Source organism: Salvelinus namaycush, chromosome 12 (assembly GCF_016432855.1).
Source record: "Salvelinus namaycush isolate Seneca chromosome 12, SaNama_1.0, whole genome shotgun sequence".
Taxonomy (NCBI): Eukaryota; Metazoa; Chordata; class Actinopteri; order Salmoniformes; family Salmonidae; genus Salvelinus; species Salvelinus namaycush.
The window spans coordinates 27,198,260-27,214,334 of record NC_052318.1 but is presented as its reverse complement, the minus strand read 5'-3'; the positions used below and the strand labels follow the sequence as shown (position 1 = coordinate 27,214,334).

At 44.8% G+C, this 16,075-nt stretch overlaps 1 protein-coding gene across 1 annotated transcript in view; it reads right to left on the bottom strand.

Annotated features, from left to right (window-relative positions):
- The window catches only part of LOC120057057 (nuclear receptor corepressor 1-like), a 113,271-nt gene that overhangs the window by 30,270 nt on the left and 66,926 nt on the right, over positions 1-16,075 (bottom strand). The window contains exons 16-21 of the mRNA XM_039005438.1: positions 15,712-15,842; positions 14,480-14,778; positions 8,268-8,348; positions 3,893-4,029; positions 3,499-3,589; positions 1,296-1,752 (exon numbers count right to left, since the gene is read on the bottom strand). Of these exons, the coding sequence (XP_038861366.1) occupies positions 1,296-1,752; positions 3,499-3,589; positions 3,893-4,029; positions 8,268-8,348; positions 14,480-14,778; positions 15,712-15,842 (1,196 nt within the window). The remainder of the gene's footprint in view (positions 1-1,295; positions 1,753-3,498; positions 3,590-3,892; positions 4,030-8,267; positions 8,349-14,479; positions 14,779-15,711; positions 15,843-16,075) is intronic.

Sequence of the window (16,075 nt, the reverse complement as noted above, 5' to 3'; positions counted from 1 at the left end):
GTCACTTGAGTGGGTTGAATTACTGACGTGATCTTCCTATCTGGGTTGGCGCCCCCCCTTGGTTTGTGCTGTGGTGGAGATCTTTGTGGGCTATACTCGGCCTTGTCTCAGGATTGTAAGTTGGTGGTTGAAGATATCCCTCTAGTGGTGCGGGGGCTGTGCTTTGGCAAAGTGGGTGGGGTTAAATCCTTCCTGTTTGGCCCTGTCCGGGGGTATCTTCGGATGGGGCCACAGTGTCTCCTGACCGCTCCTGTCTCAGCCTCCAGTATTTATGCTGCAGTAGTTTATGTGTGGGGGGGCTAGGGTCAGTTGGTTATACCTGGAGTACTTCTCCTGTCTTATCCAGTGTCCTGTGTGAATTTAAGTATGCTCTCTCTAATTCTCTCGTTCTCTCTTTCTTTCTCTCTCTCTGAGAACCTGAGCCCTAGGACCATACGTCAGGACTACCGGGCATGATGACTCCTTGCTGTCCCCAGTCCGCCTGGCCTTGCTGCTATTCCAGTTTCAACTGTTCTGCCTGCGGTTACGGAACCCCTACCTGTCCCAGACCTGCTGTTTTCAACTCTTAATGATCGGCTATGAAAAGCCAACTGACATTTATTCCTGATTATTATTTGACCATGCTTGTCATTTATGAACATTTTGAAAATCTTGGCTCTCTAATTTTCTCCTTCTCTCTTTCTTTCTCTCGGAGGACCTGAGCCCTAGGACCATACGTCAGGACTACCGGGCATGATGACTCCTTGCTGTCCCCAGTCCGCCTGGCCTTGCTGCTATTCCAGTTTCAACTGTTCTGCCTGCGGTTATGGAACCGCCACCTGTCCCAGACCTGTTGTTTTTCAACTCTTAATGATCGGCTATGAAAAGCCAACTGAAAATTATTCATGATTATTATTTGACCATGCTTGTCACTTATGAACATTTTTGAACATCTTGGCATAGTTCTGTTATAATCTCCACCCGGCACAGCCAGAAGAGGACTGGCCACCCCTCATAGCCTGGTTCCTCTCTAGGTTTCTTCCTAGGTTTTGGCCTTTCTAGGGAGTTTTTCCTAGCCACCGTGCTTCTACACCTGCATTGCTTGCTGTTTGGGGTTTTAGGCTGGGTTTCTGTACAGCACTTCGAGATATTAGCTGATGTACGAAGGGCTATATAAAATAAACTTGATTGATTGATTGATCTGATCCCCTATACTGATAGTATCAACAGCTGAGTGATCATTAGCTTCACCCAAATAGCTTTGTTTTTTAAGTCCAAATCAAGTGGCCATCCCTGTGATCATCATCCTGACCCACCTCTGTCTCTCAGGCTCAGCGTCAACATCTTCGTCGGCGCTGCAGGTGGCGCTGGAGTCGTTGTCTGAGTGGTGCCCCTCCCTCTGCTTCTCTGGCTCTCCCTTCTCCTTGGCAGAGTCAGGCTCCACCTTCACCTGCACCTCCCCGGCCCCCCCAGGCTTCATGTCCACATCCTGGGGCTCGCTCTTGGGGAGCCCATGGCCCTCATAGGCCACCCGGGCCCTCTCCCCATCCTCCTGAGAGCCAGGCTCTCTGGTCTCTCCCTCGGGGCTCTTCTCCAACTTGACCCTCAGCTCTCCGTAGGAGGGCTCCTGGACCCTCCCATTGCTAGCCTGGCCCTTGTTGGACCACTGGTTCTCTGACCCTCCAGCTCCGTCTCCCCTCTGAGAATCCCCTCCGGCCTTGGAGGGGTCCGACGGGGACGGGGCGCTCTCTGTGTCTGAGCTGTTCTCTCCACCTTTATGGGCACACAGAACAGGAAAAGACATGGGTGAGAGACACTTAAATCACTATGCATGGCATACATAGGAAGTGACCCTGAGGAGAGGGAGATATATACTGATCCAAGCAGATAGAAATGTTATGGATAAAAATATGCAGTATAGATAAAAACACAGACCACATAAAATGCGTAAATATTCTGCAAACCAATGATGCACGCAATGTTGCCTGTGTCTGGCACTGCTGCCATGGAGAGAAGAAACCTGAACATTGAATAAAAAATAAAATAAAAAAGCATATGTCGATGCCAAGATAAATCTAACACAGAGGTCAAACTGAATCAAATCAAACGCCAAAGATTCTGTCCAAATAATGTGACCAAAAACAAATAATCTAAATGTGTCCCCTCTGACAGAAGCAGGGTTTTAGAACACTGAACACTCCTCCCAGCAGCATTACTGCCTATGCTCAACCACGTGACACTCTGCAGTCAGATACACCAACCAACCAATACCTTGAGGACAGTTTGAGTTTCCTTGGGAGTCAATGAGAGCTTCAAAAACAACACATAAGTGACCTTCTGTAGTCCAGACAACTTTACAAATATCTGATTGTAGTTGTTTGTCATCAGGAGGGGCAGCGAGGCAGCAGGAGGGATAGAGAGAGAGAGACTAGCAGGCTGCAAGGGTAGGGGGAAACCTCTACTACCTCCCTCCTCCCGGTCAGGCGAGAGGCTCAACCCTAAACCAATTTGCTTCACCTCAGCCACTTTGCTTTACCACAACCAAAAGCTGGAGGGAGATGGGCTCCACTCCAAAAGAGAAAGAAAGAGAGAGATAAGGGGAGAAGAAAGAGGGGGAGAGAAAGAGATGGCCAAGAGCAACAGTCAGTGAGTGATCGGTCTGTAACAAACCCAGGGAGACATTGAATTCATGAGGACATTTAGGGACAGGATGAACTGGAAAGAACCCAGACTTAATCTGGACTCACATGCATTAACCTATCCCCATACGTGGCAGAGCATTGCAGGGCAAGGGATTTGAATATTCAAAACAGGCCTTTTCTGCCCTGTTACGACAGCATTTTAGAACTTTAAGAGTGGAGAGAGAGAGCAAGACCAAGAGAGATAGAAGACTGCAAGTGGAGTGGGAGAGAGAGGGGGGAGAGAAGAGACACAGAGGAGAAGGAGACCGGGTGATGGGGAAAAGAGCAGAGAGTTGGGGAGAGAGTGGGAGAGGGGTAGAAAGAAAGAAACCGGGGGAGGCCCGGTGGATCAAACGAGTGGAGCAGCACTCAGCGTTCCATGCAGCACGCTTTCTTCAAAGCCAAGGAACAGTTACATAACCCAGACCCAGCAGTCAGAATTAGTTCACATCTTTATTCTCTTGCTTCCCCCCCCTCCTTCTCCCTTTCCATTTGATCCCTTTTTTCTCTCTCATTAAAACTACAGACAGTATAGAGAAAATACTGGGGCTCCTTCGCCATAATTCAAATCAAATTCTCAGAAGACCGACAGTTCAAGAGGCTCTTTCTGAAGTGGACTCACTCTTTTACACTTCGCTTCACTCTTCCATAGAGGCGTTTCTCAAAATAGTTCTCATTCACACACACAACTACATTGTTTATTCACTCAGATCAAATGTAAATAAATAATCAAAAACAATTTCTTAACAATGGTTGTGTATTTGTGCTGTGCAGACAGTGTAAGTGTGTCAATGCGAGGATAAACAGATGGATGGTGTGCAACATCTCTCTGACTGACCATCACTATCCTCTGGGTTTTGGTCGTCGTCAGCTGAAGCCATGCTCTCGCTCTGAGACGGGTCTCGATCTCCCCGTGCCCGCCGTGTGTCCTGAAGAAACACAGGTTATAGAACAGACTACATCAACTTCACTGCTCCTCTGATTAATACAGAAAATCGATTAAAGATAGTGACAGACATAGATGTTCTAATAGACGTTAAAGAAACCAAACCTCTTCACATTGTACCTGAACAGGGGTGTATTCATTAAGCACTAAACTGAGAAAATTAACTGAAACCGGGAGGGACTCCCTGGACGATAAGGTATACTCTTTTATTGCCATTGTATTTACATTTTTGATGTGCCCATATGAACACAACCCTGATAATTAATTGTGTTGAGTGTTGCCGTACCTGCTTGTGCTGCTGGAGCAAGTTGTCCAGATTGTGCCGTCTCTTGTAGTTGAAGTAGAAGTTCTTGCACTGAGCCTCGCTCTTGGTGCTCACCATCTTGGCAATGGCTGGCCAGTTGCGCCCGTGCTCGACAAGCCCTGGCAGAGGGGAGAGAGGGAGACTGGGTTGGGATCTGAACCTAAAACAGGCCCAGATTAAGCATATTAGCCTACTACAGATTGACACCATCTCACCTGGTAAAACCCGGCAGGCCAACAGCACTTATCTAATCCAACAATTAGCTTTAATGGAGTATTTAATGGAAAGTATTTAGACCCCATGACTTTTTCCAAGATTTTATAACATTACAGCCTTATTCTAAAATTGTATCAATTGTTTTCCCCCCCTCATTAATCTACACACAATACCCCATAATGACAAAGCAAAAACAGATTTTTTTGAATTATTTGCAAATTTAAATATAAAAAATAGGAAATATTACATTTACATAAGTATTCAGATTCTTTACTCAGTATTTTGTTAAAGCACCTTTGGCAGCAATTACAGCCTCACGTCTTCTTATGACGCTACAAGCTTGGCACACCTTTATTTGGTTAGTTTCTTCCATTCCTTTCTGCAGATCCTCTTAAGCTCTTTCAGGTTAGATGGGGAGTGTCGCTGCACAGCTATTTTCAGGTCTCTCCAGAGATGTTAGATCGGGTTCAATTCCGGGCTCTGGCTGGGCTACTCAAGGACATTCAGAGACATGTCCCAAAGCCACTCCTGTGATGTCTTGGCTGTGTGCTTAGGGTTGTTGTCCTGTTGGAAGGTGAACCGTCGCCTCAGTCTAAGGTCCTGAGAGCTCTGGAGCAGATTTTCATCAAGGATCTCTGTACTTCTTCCGTTCATCATTCCCTCGATCCTGACAAGACTCCCTGCCACTGAAAAACATCCCCACAGCCTGATGCTGCCACCACACTTCACCGTAGGGATGGTGCCAGGATTCCTCCAAATGTGACGCTTGGCATTCAGGCCAAAGAGTTCAATCTTGGTCAAAGAGTTCAATCCAGAGAATCTTGTTTCTCATGGTCTGAGTCCTTTAGGTGCCTTTTGGCAAACTCCAAGCGGTCGGCCATGTGCCTACTACTGAAGAGTGGCTTCCGTCTGGCCACTCGACCATAAAGGCCTGATTGGTGGAGTGCTGCAGAGATGATTGTCCTTCTGGAAGGTTCTCCCATCTCCACAGAGGAACTCTACAGCTCTGTCAGAGTGACCATTGGGTTCTTGGTCATCTCCCTGACCAAGGACCTTCTCCCCCGACTGCACAGTTTGGCCGGGTAGCCAGCTCTAGGAAGAGTCTTGGTGGTTCCAAACTTCTTCCATTTAAGAATGATGGCGGCCACTGTGTTCTTGGGGACCTTCAATGCAGCAGACATTTTTTGGTACCCTTCCCCAGATCTGTGCTGACACAATCCTGTCTCGGAGCTCTACGGACAATGCCTTTGACCTCATGGCTTGTTTTTTGACAGGTGTGAGCCTTTCCAAATCATGTCCAATCAATATAAAATTTACCACAGGTGGACTCCAATCAAGTTGTAGAAACATTTCAAGGATGATCAATGGAAACAGGATGCACTTGAGCTCAATTTAGAGTTTCATAGCAAAAGGGTCCGAATACTTATGTATCTGTTTTTCATTGTTAATACATTTGCAAAAATTTCTAAAAACCTTTTAGAAAAGGTTTTAGCTTTGTCATTATGGGTATTGTGTGTAGATTGATGAGGAAATATTTTTTATTTCATCCATTTTAGAATAAGGCAGTAACGTAACAAAATGTGGAAAAAGTCAAAGGGTCTGAATACTTTCCGGATGCACTGTACATAACTACCTCGTAACCCTGCACTTCCACTTGGTACGCCGTGCATATAGCCAAGTTATCCTTACTCATAGTTACATTTATTCCTTGTGTTATTATTTTTCTGTTTTTTCCTTGAGTTATTATTTTTCAATGTTCTTTGCTATTCTTTCTACGATGTCTTTTCCCCCCCTCTCTGCATTGCTGGGAAGGGCCCGTAAGTAAGCATGTCAGTGTTAGTCTACACCTGTTGTTTACATAGAATGTGATACATGTTCATTTGAAAATGTGTGAATGCTATATTTCACCCATCTCTTAGATTACTTCTATTAATCATATCAGCATCTTTCCTAAAAGTTTGTTGTTGATATGTATGAATTAAATTGTGTAGAACTTAATGCTGCTTTCAGACGACTGATCCCTAATATTCATCATGAGGCCTACGATCAGTACAGCACTACCACCTATCCTCCTTCTCACACGTACAAGCCCTGTTACATACAGCTTACATGAAGATGGGGGGGGAGAACGTCTGAGAAAAAAAGATGGGGGGGGTACTCTCTGACCCATCCAGCAGTAGGCAAAACATAAAAAAGCTGTAGTGAAACTACGCAGAACACCGTGCCAGCATCTAATGTACACTATGTCAGACAGCCCAATGAATGAAAGTGCTCCTTTCAAACATGTCAGCTTTTAAACCCCCCCCCCCCCCCCCCCCTGTACTGTCTGGTCTGGAGGAGCTTCAGATTTAAGACCTTGGGTATCAGTGGCATCTCTGCTAGACCCTGTTAATTCAACCAGACTACTCTAAATTAACAGCCCTAGTCACTGTATGATTACAATGATCAGAAATACACAGCAGAGGTAGTAACTCCCTGGGAAATATAGGCTAGGTTTGTCGACTGAAGTCTATGTACGGGAGAAAGCGAAAATGTACATGGGTTGGGGGAGGCATGACCAAATCATTTCCAAATCCGCAAACCCACCCAAGACAGCCTTAATTAATCCCCATTAATCCTATTTACTCTCTCCTGTCCAATGTGCTTAGCCCCATTGGCACTCTCATGCTGCACTTCCACCTAAGACTTACCCCACACCAAAGTATTGCCTGTGTTTTCTATTAAAGTAAGCTCTAGTGTTATCGTTTCTCCATCAGGAGTGTGACACTAAAGACTGTGGGCGAGCAGAATCAGCATTATCAAGACTGTTACATTGTGAGAAGGTGCTAAAGTTCACAGTTAGCCATTATTATGGAAATGACAGCTGAAAAGTACCAGTGGCCTGGCATTGGCCCCAAGGAGGAGCAGGTCCGCCAGAGACATGGCCCAGTAAGCCTCGGGTGCCGGTACACGTAGATGGAGACATGGCCCAGTAAGCCTCGGGTGCCGGTACACGTAGATGGAAACAGAAAAGTCTGAGCCTTTTGGGTAAAACACCAGGATAAATGATGGAAACTCAACATGTCTCGCCCTCTCCCTTTTTCTCCCATTGTCCACCAGAGTCTACACTGACAAAGATGGAGGAGTACTGGCCTGGCTGGAAGGTAACTATGGTCGATGGGGTCAATCTCTCATGGACTGAGTGACGCAACTGGCGAAAGCAGAAACGCTGTTGTGTCCACTGTCAGTAACTGCATGAAATGAAACACTCACCTCTCAAAAGGAGTTGTTTTGGAGAGAAAATTGTTTTGGGGTAAAGTCCTATAAGATCCAGAGGCCTGGCAAATTGTTTTTGTGAATAATAGATATGATCTTTAGAGGAAACTCAAACTGTCACGCTCTGTTACTTCATACTTTGGCCCTAATAGATCAGTTTTGAGAGGCACGCAGAACAGAGCCACTGCAGTTAGCTACCAGAAAAAGTATCCTCGCTCAAACCCCTCCGTCTTGCTTCCCCCTAAAAGCCTCCACCAGTTATGCACCCAGCCAGGAGAATGTCAGAGTGACAGTTTATGTGGGAGCAAACTTGTATTTGTGAGAGGTATTGACATGTTGAATGCACTGAGCTGTCTGTTTGAACTACTGGCACACAGCTTGGATACCCATGCATACCCCACAAGACATACCACCAGAGGTCTCTTCACAATCGCTAAGTCCAGAACAGACTATGGGAGGTGCAAAGTACTACATAGACATAAATACTTGTAACTCTATTCCACATCAAGTAACTCATGCAAGCAGTAGAATCCTTTTAATTTTTTTTAAACAGATAAAAATACACCTTATGGAACAGCGGGGACTGTGAAGAGACAAGCACAAACACATGCATAAGATAATACACACACGTACACATGGATTTTGTGTCGTAGATATGTGGTAGTAGTGGTCTGAGGGCACACACTTAATGTGTTGCAAATATATTGTAATGTTTTTAAAATTGTATAACAGCCTTAATTTTGCTGGACCCCAAGAAGAGTAGCTGCTTCCTTGGCAGGAAGTAATGGGGATCCATAATAAATACAAATTACGAGTAGAGAGATCAAACTCGAAAAAGAGAGGGCTGAGAGAAACAGTAGATAGAGAAATAAAACAAAAACACTACCTTTTTTGGCAACCTCCATCTCCTCCTCGGTCCAGCGAGAAGTCTCTCCGGTTTCGCCGTTCGCAGCAGCAGCTCCTCCTGCTTAAGTCAGAGAGAGAACAGAAACCTTCATAATCAGCCCACAGAGAGAGAAAGTACAGTACCAAGCGCGTTCCGCTTCTCAGCCGTCTGCTTCTCATGGCTGCTAATCTAATAATCCGTTTACATTCTGTGGCTCGCTGCCGAGACCTACCCCTCACGCTCTCTCTTACACTCCCTTTCTCTCGTGCTCTCTCATGCTCATGCACCCTCCTTCTGTTGCCCTTCACTCTCTCTCTCCCTCCCAATCCCCTCCTCCCTCTCCCCCCCACAAGGGGAGGGTCCGTGTCACCTGATCTGGCTCTAAACAGCGGAGTAGAGAGACGGGCCTCCCAACATCCCCCTCTTTGGGAAACGGCCTTGGACAGAGACAAAACAGACAGAGAGAACAGCCAACAGATTTACCACTCATATTGCTGCTACAATGCAACAACCATTAACCACACACACACACAGGTGCTGATGGAGGCTGGGGCTGAGAGAGAGTGAACCCTGGCCCACCCTATTCCACTGGACCCATAGAGACTGTGTAAACAGTTGGACCAATATAGCTGCAGTACAAACTCGACATTTACACAAAACATTTTTACTGAGGAGATCCATTCTTACGGTTTAGACGGCTCCTAGCGAACAGTCTAGGGCCACACAGACTTGAATCTACTCAAATGTTTGCTGAATCACTGCTCCTGTCCCGTGTCACGTTCAACATGTTCGTCTAATCTTACTGCCATTCCCTCATGCCCCCATCATGGCTTTTAAGATCCAGGGAGGTGGGCAGGTCATTAATCACGACTGGCTCTTTGAAGAGATAGGGGGCCATTTTGGACTGACCCTATACCCTATATAATGGACTGCTTTTGACCCGGCCCATAGGACTGGTGAGACTCCGAATGAGATCAAACTGGGTTTTAAACACACAAACACTAGGCTTGGGCAGTATACTGTACAGTGCTGCTTGAAAGTATGTGAACCCCTTGCGCAATTACAGATTTGTTTTTACCATGAAATCTTCATTTAATCAGAACCAGTCTTTGTGATCTGACATTACAGGTTTATATTTACCAATACCACATGTTGGTGTAGAGGAAATCATGCGTGTAGCAGAAAAACTCAATTAGAAAGGAATTAGTGCAGGTGCAAAAATAAGTGAACCCCAAGTTGCATTGGTTAAATCAAGTAGGTAAGTAAAATCAGGTGGGTAAATAATTGGGTACCAAATGAACTAATCAAAGGAGAGATCTTTAGGAATGAGTTTGGGCGGAACTCTGATAAATACCGATCAAAAACCTGGTCAGTTTGGTGTTACCCATCCAGGTGACTACAAACCACACCAAGAGGAAAGGAGATCTCAGAGGACATCAGGACGAGGGTACTGAGGGCACATCAGTCTGGGGAAGGCTATAAAACCATCTCAAAAAGATTGAAGTCCATCAGTCCACTGTGAGGAAAATCATTTACAAATGGAGAGCATTTAACATGACAGGAACTCGGCCTAGAAGTGGACACCTTCCCAAAATATCCCCAAGAGCCACAAGAACAATAATAAATCAGGTAAAAGAAAACATCTAGAGATTTTCAGACCTCCCTTGCTGCAGCTAATTCAAATGTATAATTTTAAAAGGCTAATTGGTCATTAGAAAACCCTTTTGCAATTATGTTAGCACAGCTGAAAACTGTTGTTCTGATTAAAGAAGCAATAAAACTGTCCTTTAGAGTAGTTGATTATCTGGAGCGTCAGCAGTTGTGGGTTCGATTACAGGCTCAAAATGTCCAGAAACAAAGACCTGTCTTCTGAAACTCGTCAGTCTATTCTTGTTCTGGGAAATGAAGGATAGTCCATGCGAGAAATTGCCAAAAAACTGAAGATCTCGTACAACGCTGTGTACTACTCCCTTCACAGAACAGCACAAACTGGCTAGAATAGAAAGAGTGGGAGGCCCCGGTGCACAACTGAGAAAGAGAACAAGTACATTAGAGTGTCTAGTTTGAGAAACAGACGCCTCACAAGTCCTCAACTGGCAGCGTCATTAAATAGTACCCGCAAAACACCAGTCTCAACGTCAACAGTGGTGCAAGGTCAACAACCTCGCCCTCAACGTGATCAAGTCAAAAGGAGATGATTGTCTACAGGAAAAGGACCGAGCACACCCTCCTTCTCATCGACAGGGCTGTAGTGGAGCAGATTGAGAGCTTCAAGTTCCTTGAGAGCTTCAAGTTCCACGACAAAATCTATTCCCCTCAGGAGACTGAAAACATTTGGCATGCGTCCTCAGATCCTCAAAAAGTTCTACAGCTGCACCATTGAGAGCATCCTGACGGGTTGCATCACTGCCTGGTATGGCAACTGCTCGGACTCCGAACGCAAGGCACTACAGAGGGTAGTGCGCACGGCCCAGTACATCACTGGGGCCAAGCTTCCTGCCATCCAGGACCTCTATACCAGATGGTGTCAGAGGAAGACTCCAGCCACCCTAGTCATAGATTGTTCTCTCTGCTACCGCAAGGCAAGTGGTACCGGAGCGCCAAGTCTAGGTCCAAGAGGCTTCTAAACAGCTTCTACCCCCAAGCCATAAGACTCCTGAACAGCTAATCAAATGGCTACCCAGACTCTTTACATTGCTGACCCCCCCCCCCCCCCCCCACGCTGTTGCTACTCTGTTATTATCTATGCATTGCCACTTTAATAACTCCACCTACATAATTACCTCAATACCGGTGCCCCCGCTCATTGACTCTGTACCGGTACCACCTGTATATAGCCCCGCTATTGTTATTTACTGCTGCTCTTTAATTATTTGATATTCTTATATCTTACTTTAAAAAAAGGTATTTTCTTAACTGCTTTGTTGGTTAAGGGCTTTTTCCTTCATCTGTTCAACTGTTACCATGCACCTGCAAAACAAATTGCTCGCATGTGCAAGTGCCTTTTGAATTTTGGTTAAGGGCTTGTAAGTAAGCATTTCACTGTAAGGTCTACCACACCTGTTGAATTTGGCACATGTGACAAATAAAATTAGATTTGAACCGAAATGCCATTCATGGGAGGGTTGCTAGGACGAAGCTTCTGCTGTCAAAAAATAACCAAAATGCCCATCTTAACTTTGCCAGAGACCACCTGGACAAACCTGAAGGTTTCTGGAAGTCCATTCTCTGAACCGATGAGTCCAAAATTGACCTTTTTGGTCACAATCAACGCCGCTATGTTTGGGGAAAACCCAACACCGCCTCAAGTCAAGCATGGTGGTGGGAAAGTCAAGAAAAAAAAGCCAGACTACAGTTTGCAACTGCACATGGGGACAAAGATCCTATTTTTGGGAGAAATGTCCTCTGGTCTGATGAAACAAAAATGGAACCGTTTGGAGGAAAAAGGGGGATGCTTGCAAGCTGAAGAACACCATCCCAACCGTGAAGCACGTGGGTGGCAGCATCATGTTGTGTAGGTGCTTTGCTGCAGGAGGGACTGGTGCACTTCACAAAACAGATGGCATCATGAGGCAGGAAAATTGTAGATATATTGAAGCATCATCAAGACATCAGTCAGGATGTTAAAGCTTGGTCGCAAATGGGTCTTCCAAATGGACAATGACCCCAAGCATACTTCCACAGTTGTGGCAAAATGGCTTAAGGACAAAGTCAAGGTATTGGAGGGCCATCACAAAGCCCTGACCTCAAACCTACAGAAAATGTGTGGGCAGAACTGAAAAAGCGTGTGCGAGCAAGGAGACCTACAAACCTGACTCAGTTACACCAGCTCTGTCAGGAGGAATGGGCCAAAATTCACCCAACTTATTGTGGGAAGCTTGTGGAAGGCTACCCAAAACGTTTGACCCAAGTTAAAGAAATTAAAGGCAGTGCTACCAAATACTAATTGAGTGTATGTAAACTTCTGACCCACTGGGAATGTGATGAAATAAATAAAAGCTGAAATAAATAATTCTCTATTATTCTGACATTTCACATTCTTAAAATAAAGTGGTGATCCTAACTGACCTAAGACAGGGTATTTTTACTAGGATTAAATGTCAGGAATTGTGAAAAACTGAGTTTAAATGTATTTGGCTAAGGTATATGTAAAACTTTAGACTTCAACTGTACCAATCCTGTCAATACCTTTGAAACTATTTTTTTGACGTATTTTTATAAATGTTTATATTTGAAGCTACTTTTTAAGCAAATACCTGCAGTCAACTTGTGCAATACACTAGGAGATAGCATTCTTCATTTCACCTGTCACATAATTTCTCATTATGAAGCTTACCGGTAGCCCCCAGTCAAGTGGTGTTTGTTTACAAGCACACAGAGATGAGACCGGAGCCTTGAGTGTTACTCACTCTTGTGCAGCATGCGCCAGGGACCTAGTTACAGTATGGAATTCACAACTAAATGTTAGTAGTTATAAGACATCTATCTGGCTAAGTTAACAGTGTAAAATGTGCTAAATGCAGTTGTGCCTTTGATTTGCTGATTTAGTAGCTAGTTAGCTAAATGGTTAGCTTCTTTCAAAATCAAGCTTTGCTTGGTAAAATCAGAGAATTCCCCTCCTGGATTCTAGAGCCTTGCTGTCTAATATTTGTTTTGTGCCGGCAGCAGACTGAGTAGCATTTTTTGTTACTTGTATAACTTTGAGCTGGGATGTCTGTCCTGCAAATAATTTCAATCAGAGACCATATAAAATGTTTGCAATATGCTCGTTAGCATTCTCTATGGGATTTTACATGTACTTGTTAACATTGCTAACCTTTGGATTTCAAAGGCTCAGTGGGGTTTGAAAATAGAGCCCCTTTGTGTTCAGTGGTGGTATTACCGAATATCCCGGGATTGCAAAAGATAACGGTATGACTATCTGGATACCGCCCAAGCCTAACACACACAAAACCAACACGGAGGCTGTGAATCGACCAGTGAATCAGCAGAGGAGAAGAGAGGAGACAAGCACAGTCTGCTCAGCAGTCAGTCATTTCAGAAGATTGAACTTAAAATGGTCCTATGCAAATCCCTGACGTACCAGAGCCAAGAGGGGTCAGGGGGTTGACAGACAGACTGGGAAATAAGGTGCAGACTTAAAACACAGAGCAGAGAGGAGGGAAGGACAGCACAACATGTAGGTTTTGGTTAATACAGAAATCAGCCATAAAGACTAAATTCCTTGAAAAATAATACAACTTGATTTTACATCCTTGGATGGATATTCACCTTTCTGAGATGGATAATCAATTATTCCATTCAAATCTTTACAAGGATGTAGCTTAAGTTCACCTTTCTAAAACACTTTTGTGTTTGCTTGAATGCTCTGGTTAGAGACCTGGGCCTGCACTGTCTGACATTCAGCACACATACATCAAAAGAAGCTCTCAGAGCAGCACAAGGACAAATTAAGTGGTTAGGCTGAGGTACAGCTGTGAGGAGCCATGACAACAGGTCCACCCCAGACACCACACTATTGCCATGGTGATGATGGCTAGGGTATAGGCTAGACAGACTGAACCTCTGGCTAGGTTACAGAAGTGAGAGATAGTATGTTATGGCATTGTGTTGAGGAGCAAAACAACAAAACAAAATCAACCTGAACCTGGTGAACCAGGGACCTATTCAGTGTGGTGACATGATAGAAATATAGCTAATGAATAGAACTGACTCCAGTTGTTAACTGCCCACCCTATCACATGTGTGTAAAGGTAACTGGGGTTAATTATATGGTGGTGTTTTTCTTGAAGCTAGAGATGTTTCAGCTCAGCTGCATGATCATTGGGACTTATTTAAGCAAGTTGTGCCGTCCTTTTCTACAGCTGGGACCTATAAAAGCATCCTCACAATGCTATTATATTTCAGGGCCTTTCCAGGAAAAAAACACAACAGTGATCTCTCACATAACATAATCATGAAGCCACAGTTCACTACCCACACACTTGTTCAAGCCTCCATAGCTGAGGAGCAATACCGTGAGTGGACAGGAGTTGAGACTTATATTATATACTCAGTCCCATTGTCACAAATACAACATAACCACAAAACTAGTAAACCACCGTAGTAAGCATAAAAGTCTATCTTTTTGAGATGCATCTTGGTAAACATTTTTTTTTCTTCCAGGGGATGGTAGTGGGCTAGCAAAAACGTAGAATAGCTGAGGTGCTTACCTCCTCTGTTAGGGTCCGTGGGGGGCTCACCCGGTGCAGATTTGGTGGGCTCTCTCACAGCCTTCTGGGTAGTAGGCTCAGGTTTGGAAGGCTGAGGGGGCTCGGAGGGCAAGAGATGCTCGGGTGGCGGTGGCTCCTCGGCCGCCACAGAGGCAGCCTCATTGGCCATGGAGCGCGTGGTGATCCTTCCCTTGCGCCGGCCCTGGCTGTTGGCGGTCTTCCTGCCGCGTGGCGTGCTCTGCTCCTTACCGTCCTCGTCCTCCCCGCCGTCACACTTGTCTTTGTCTTTTCCGATGTCCCTGGAGGACACAAGAGAAGGGATTGTTTTATTTGATTCAATTCAACTCTTTATTCAACTTTATTCATCTCCAATTGATTTTGAGATGGAGAAGGGTTTAGAAGAATTGAGGAAAAGCTAAATGAAAAAGAGCTACTGACTCTTAAGAGAGCCCGGCAGACATCTTGACCCCAGGACTCTGATCCATTAGCCAGATAACTCCATGCCTTTTTACCCAGCTGGATCAGTGGGCAGCAGTTGGTCATGACTCACGTGTCCTAACCAACCATCAAATGAGAAATGCAAGTGCCTGTAAAAAAATGTATGTTTAAAAAAAAATGTATTATTATTATTTAGATTGGACTATTATTTAGATTTTCCTAGGCATTTAGCTATGCAGGTACTTGCATTTCTTGCACTTCTCGCACTTGCATTTCTCATTTGATGGTTGGTTAGGACACATGAGTCATGACCAACTGCTGCCCACTGATCCAGCTGGGTAAAAAGGCATGGAGTTATCTGGCTAATGGATCAGAGTCCTGGGGTCAAGATGTCTGCCGGGCTCTCCTCTTAAGAGTCAGTAGCTCTTTTTCATTTAGCTTTTCCTCAATTCTTCTAAACCCTTCTCCATCTCAAAATTAATTGGAGTAGAACATCCGAAGGAGAGAGGACAGGAGTAATCGATGGAACATTGAAAGCAGTCGGGTGGTATGGTCAGCCTGGCCATCACCCCAGAGAAGGGCAGTGGTTCTCTCCCACTCTATGGCCTGATTTACAACACATCTGAGGGCTCCAGAATTCCTGTCACCTCACCTGAAGGTAAACATTTACTGGGAGGTACAGATTCTCAGAGGTGGACCAGGCCAGAGGCTGACTATAGCCAGGACTAAAAGCTGTACCTGTGGGAAACCCATGCACAAGTGTATACGCACACACAGAGCTATTCAAAACTCACCTGGAGTCCTCCTTTTCATCTTTCTCTTCCTCTTCCTTATTCTGCTCGTCCTCTTTTTTCTCTGACTTCTCCAACTTGTCCTCTTCAGGTTTATCGTCAGACTTTTCTTCTTGTGAGGATCGTGTTATTTGCTAGGAAAAAAACAAGGATACATTTTTTTTATTACTATTTTTAAAATGTATACATGGCAACTCTTCACCAGAGTCATCAAATAGGGAGATTCTCTAATCTCTCATGATGCCAGAGAGCACTCTAGTCTATTCAAGTTCATTATGATGACGCAGTTCAATCTGGGCCAGAAAGTACACAAAAAGGCAGCCCACCGCTCATTAATGTCTAGTTTTAAAAGTCTGGCCATGTTTGA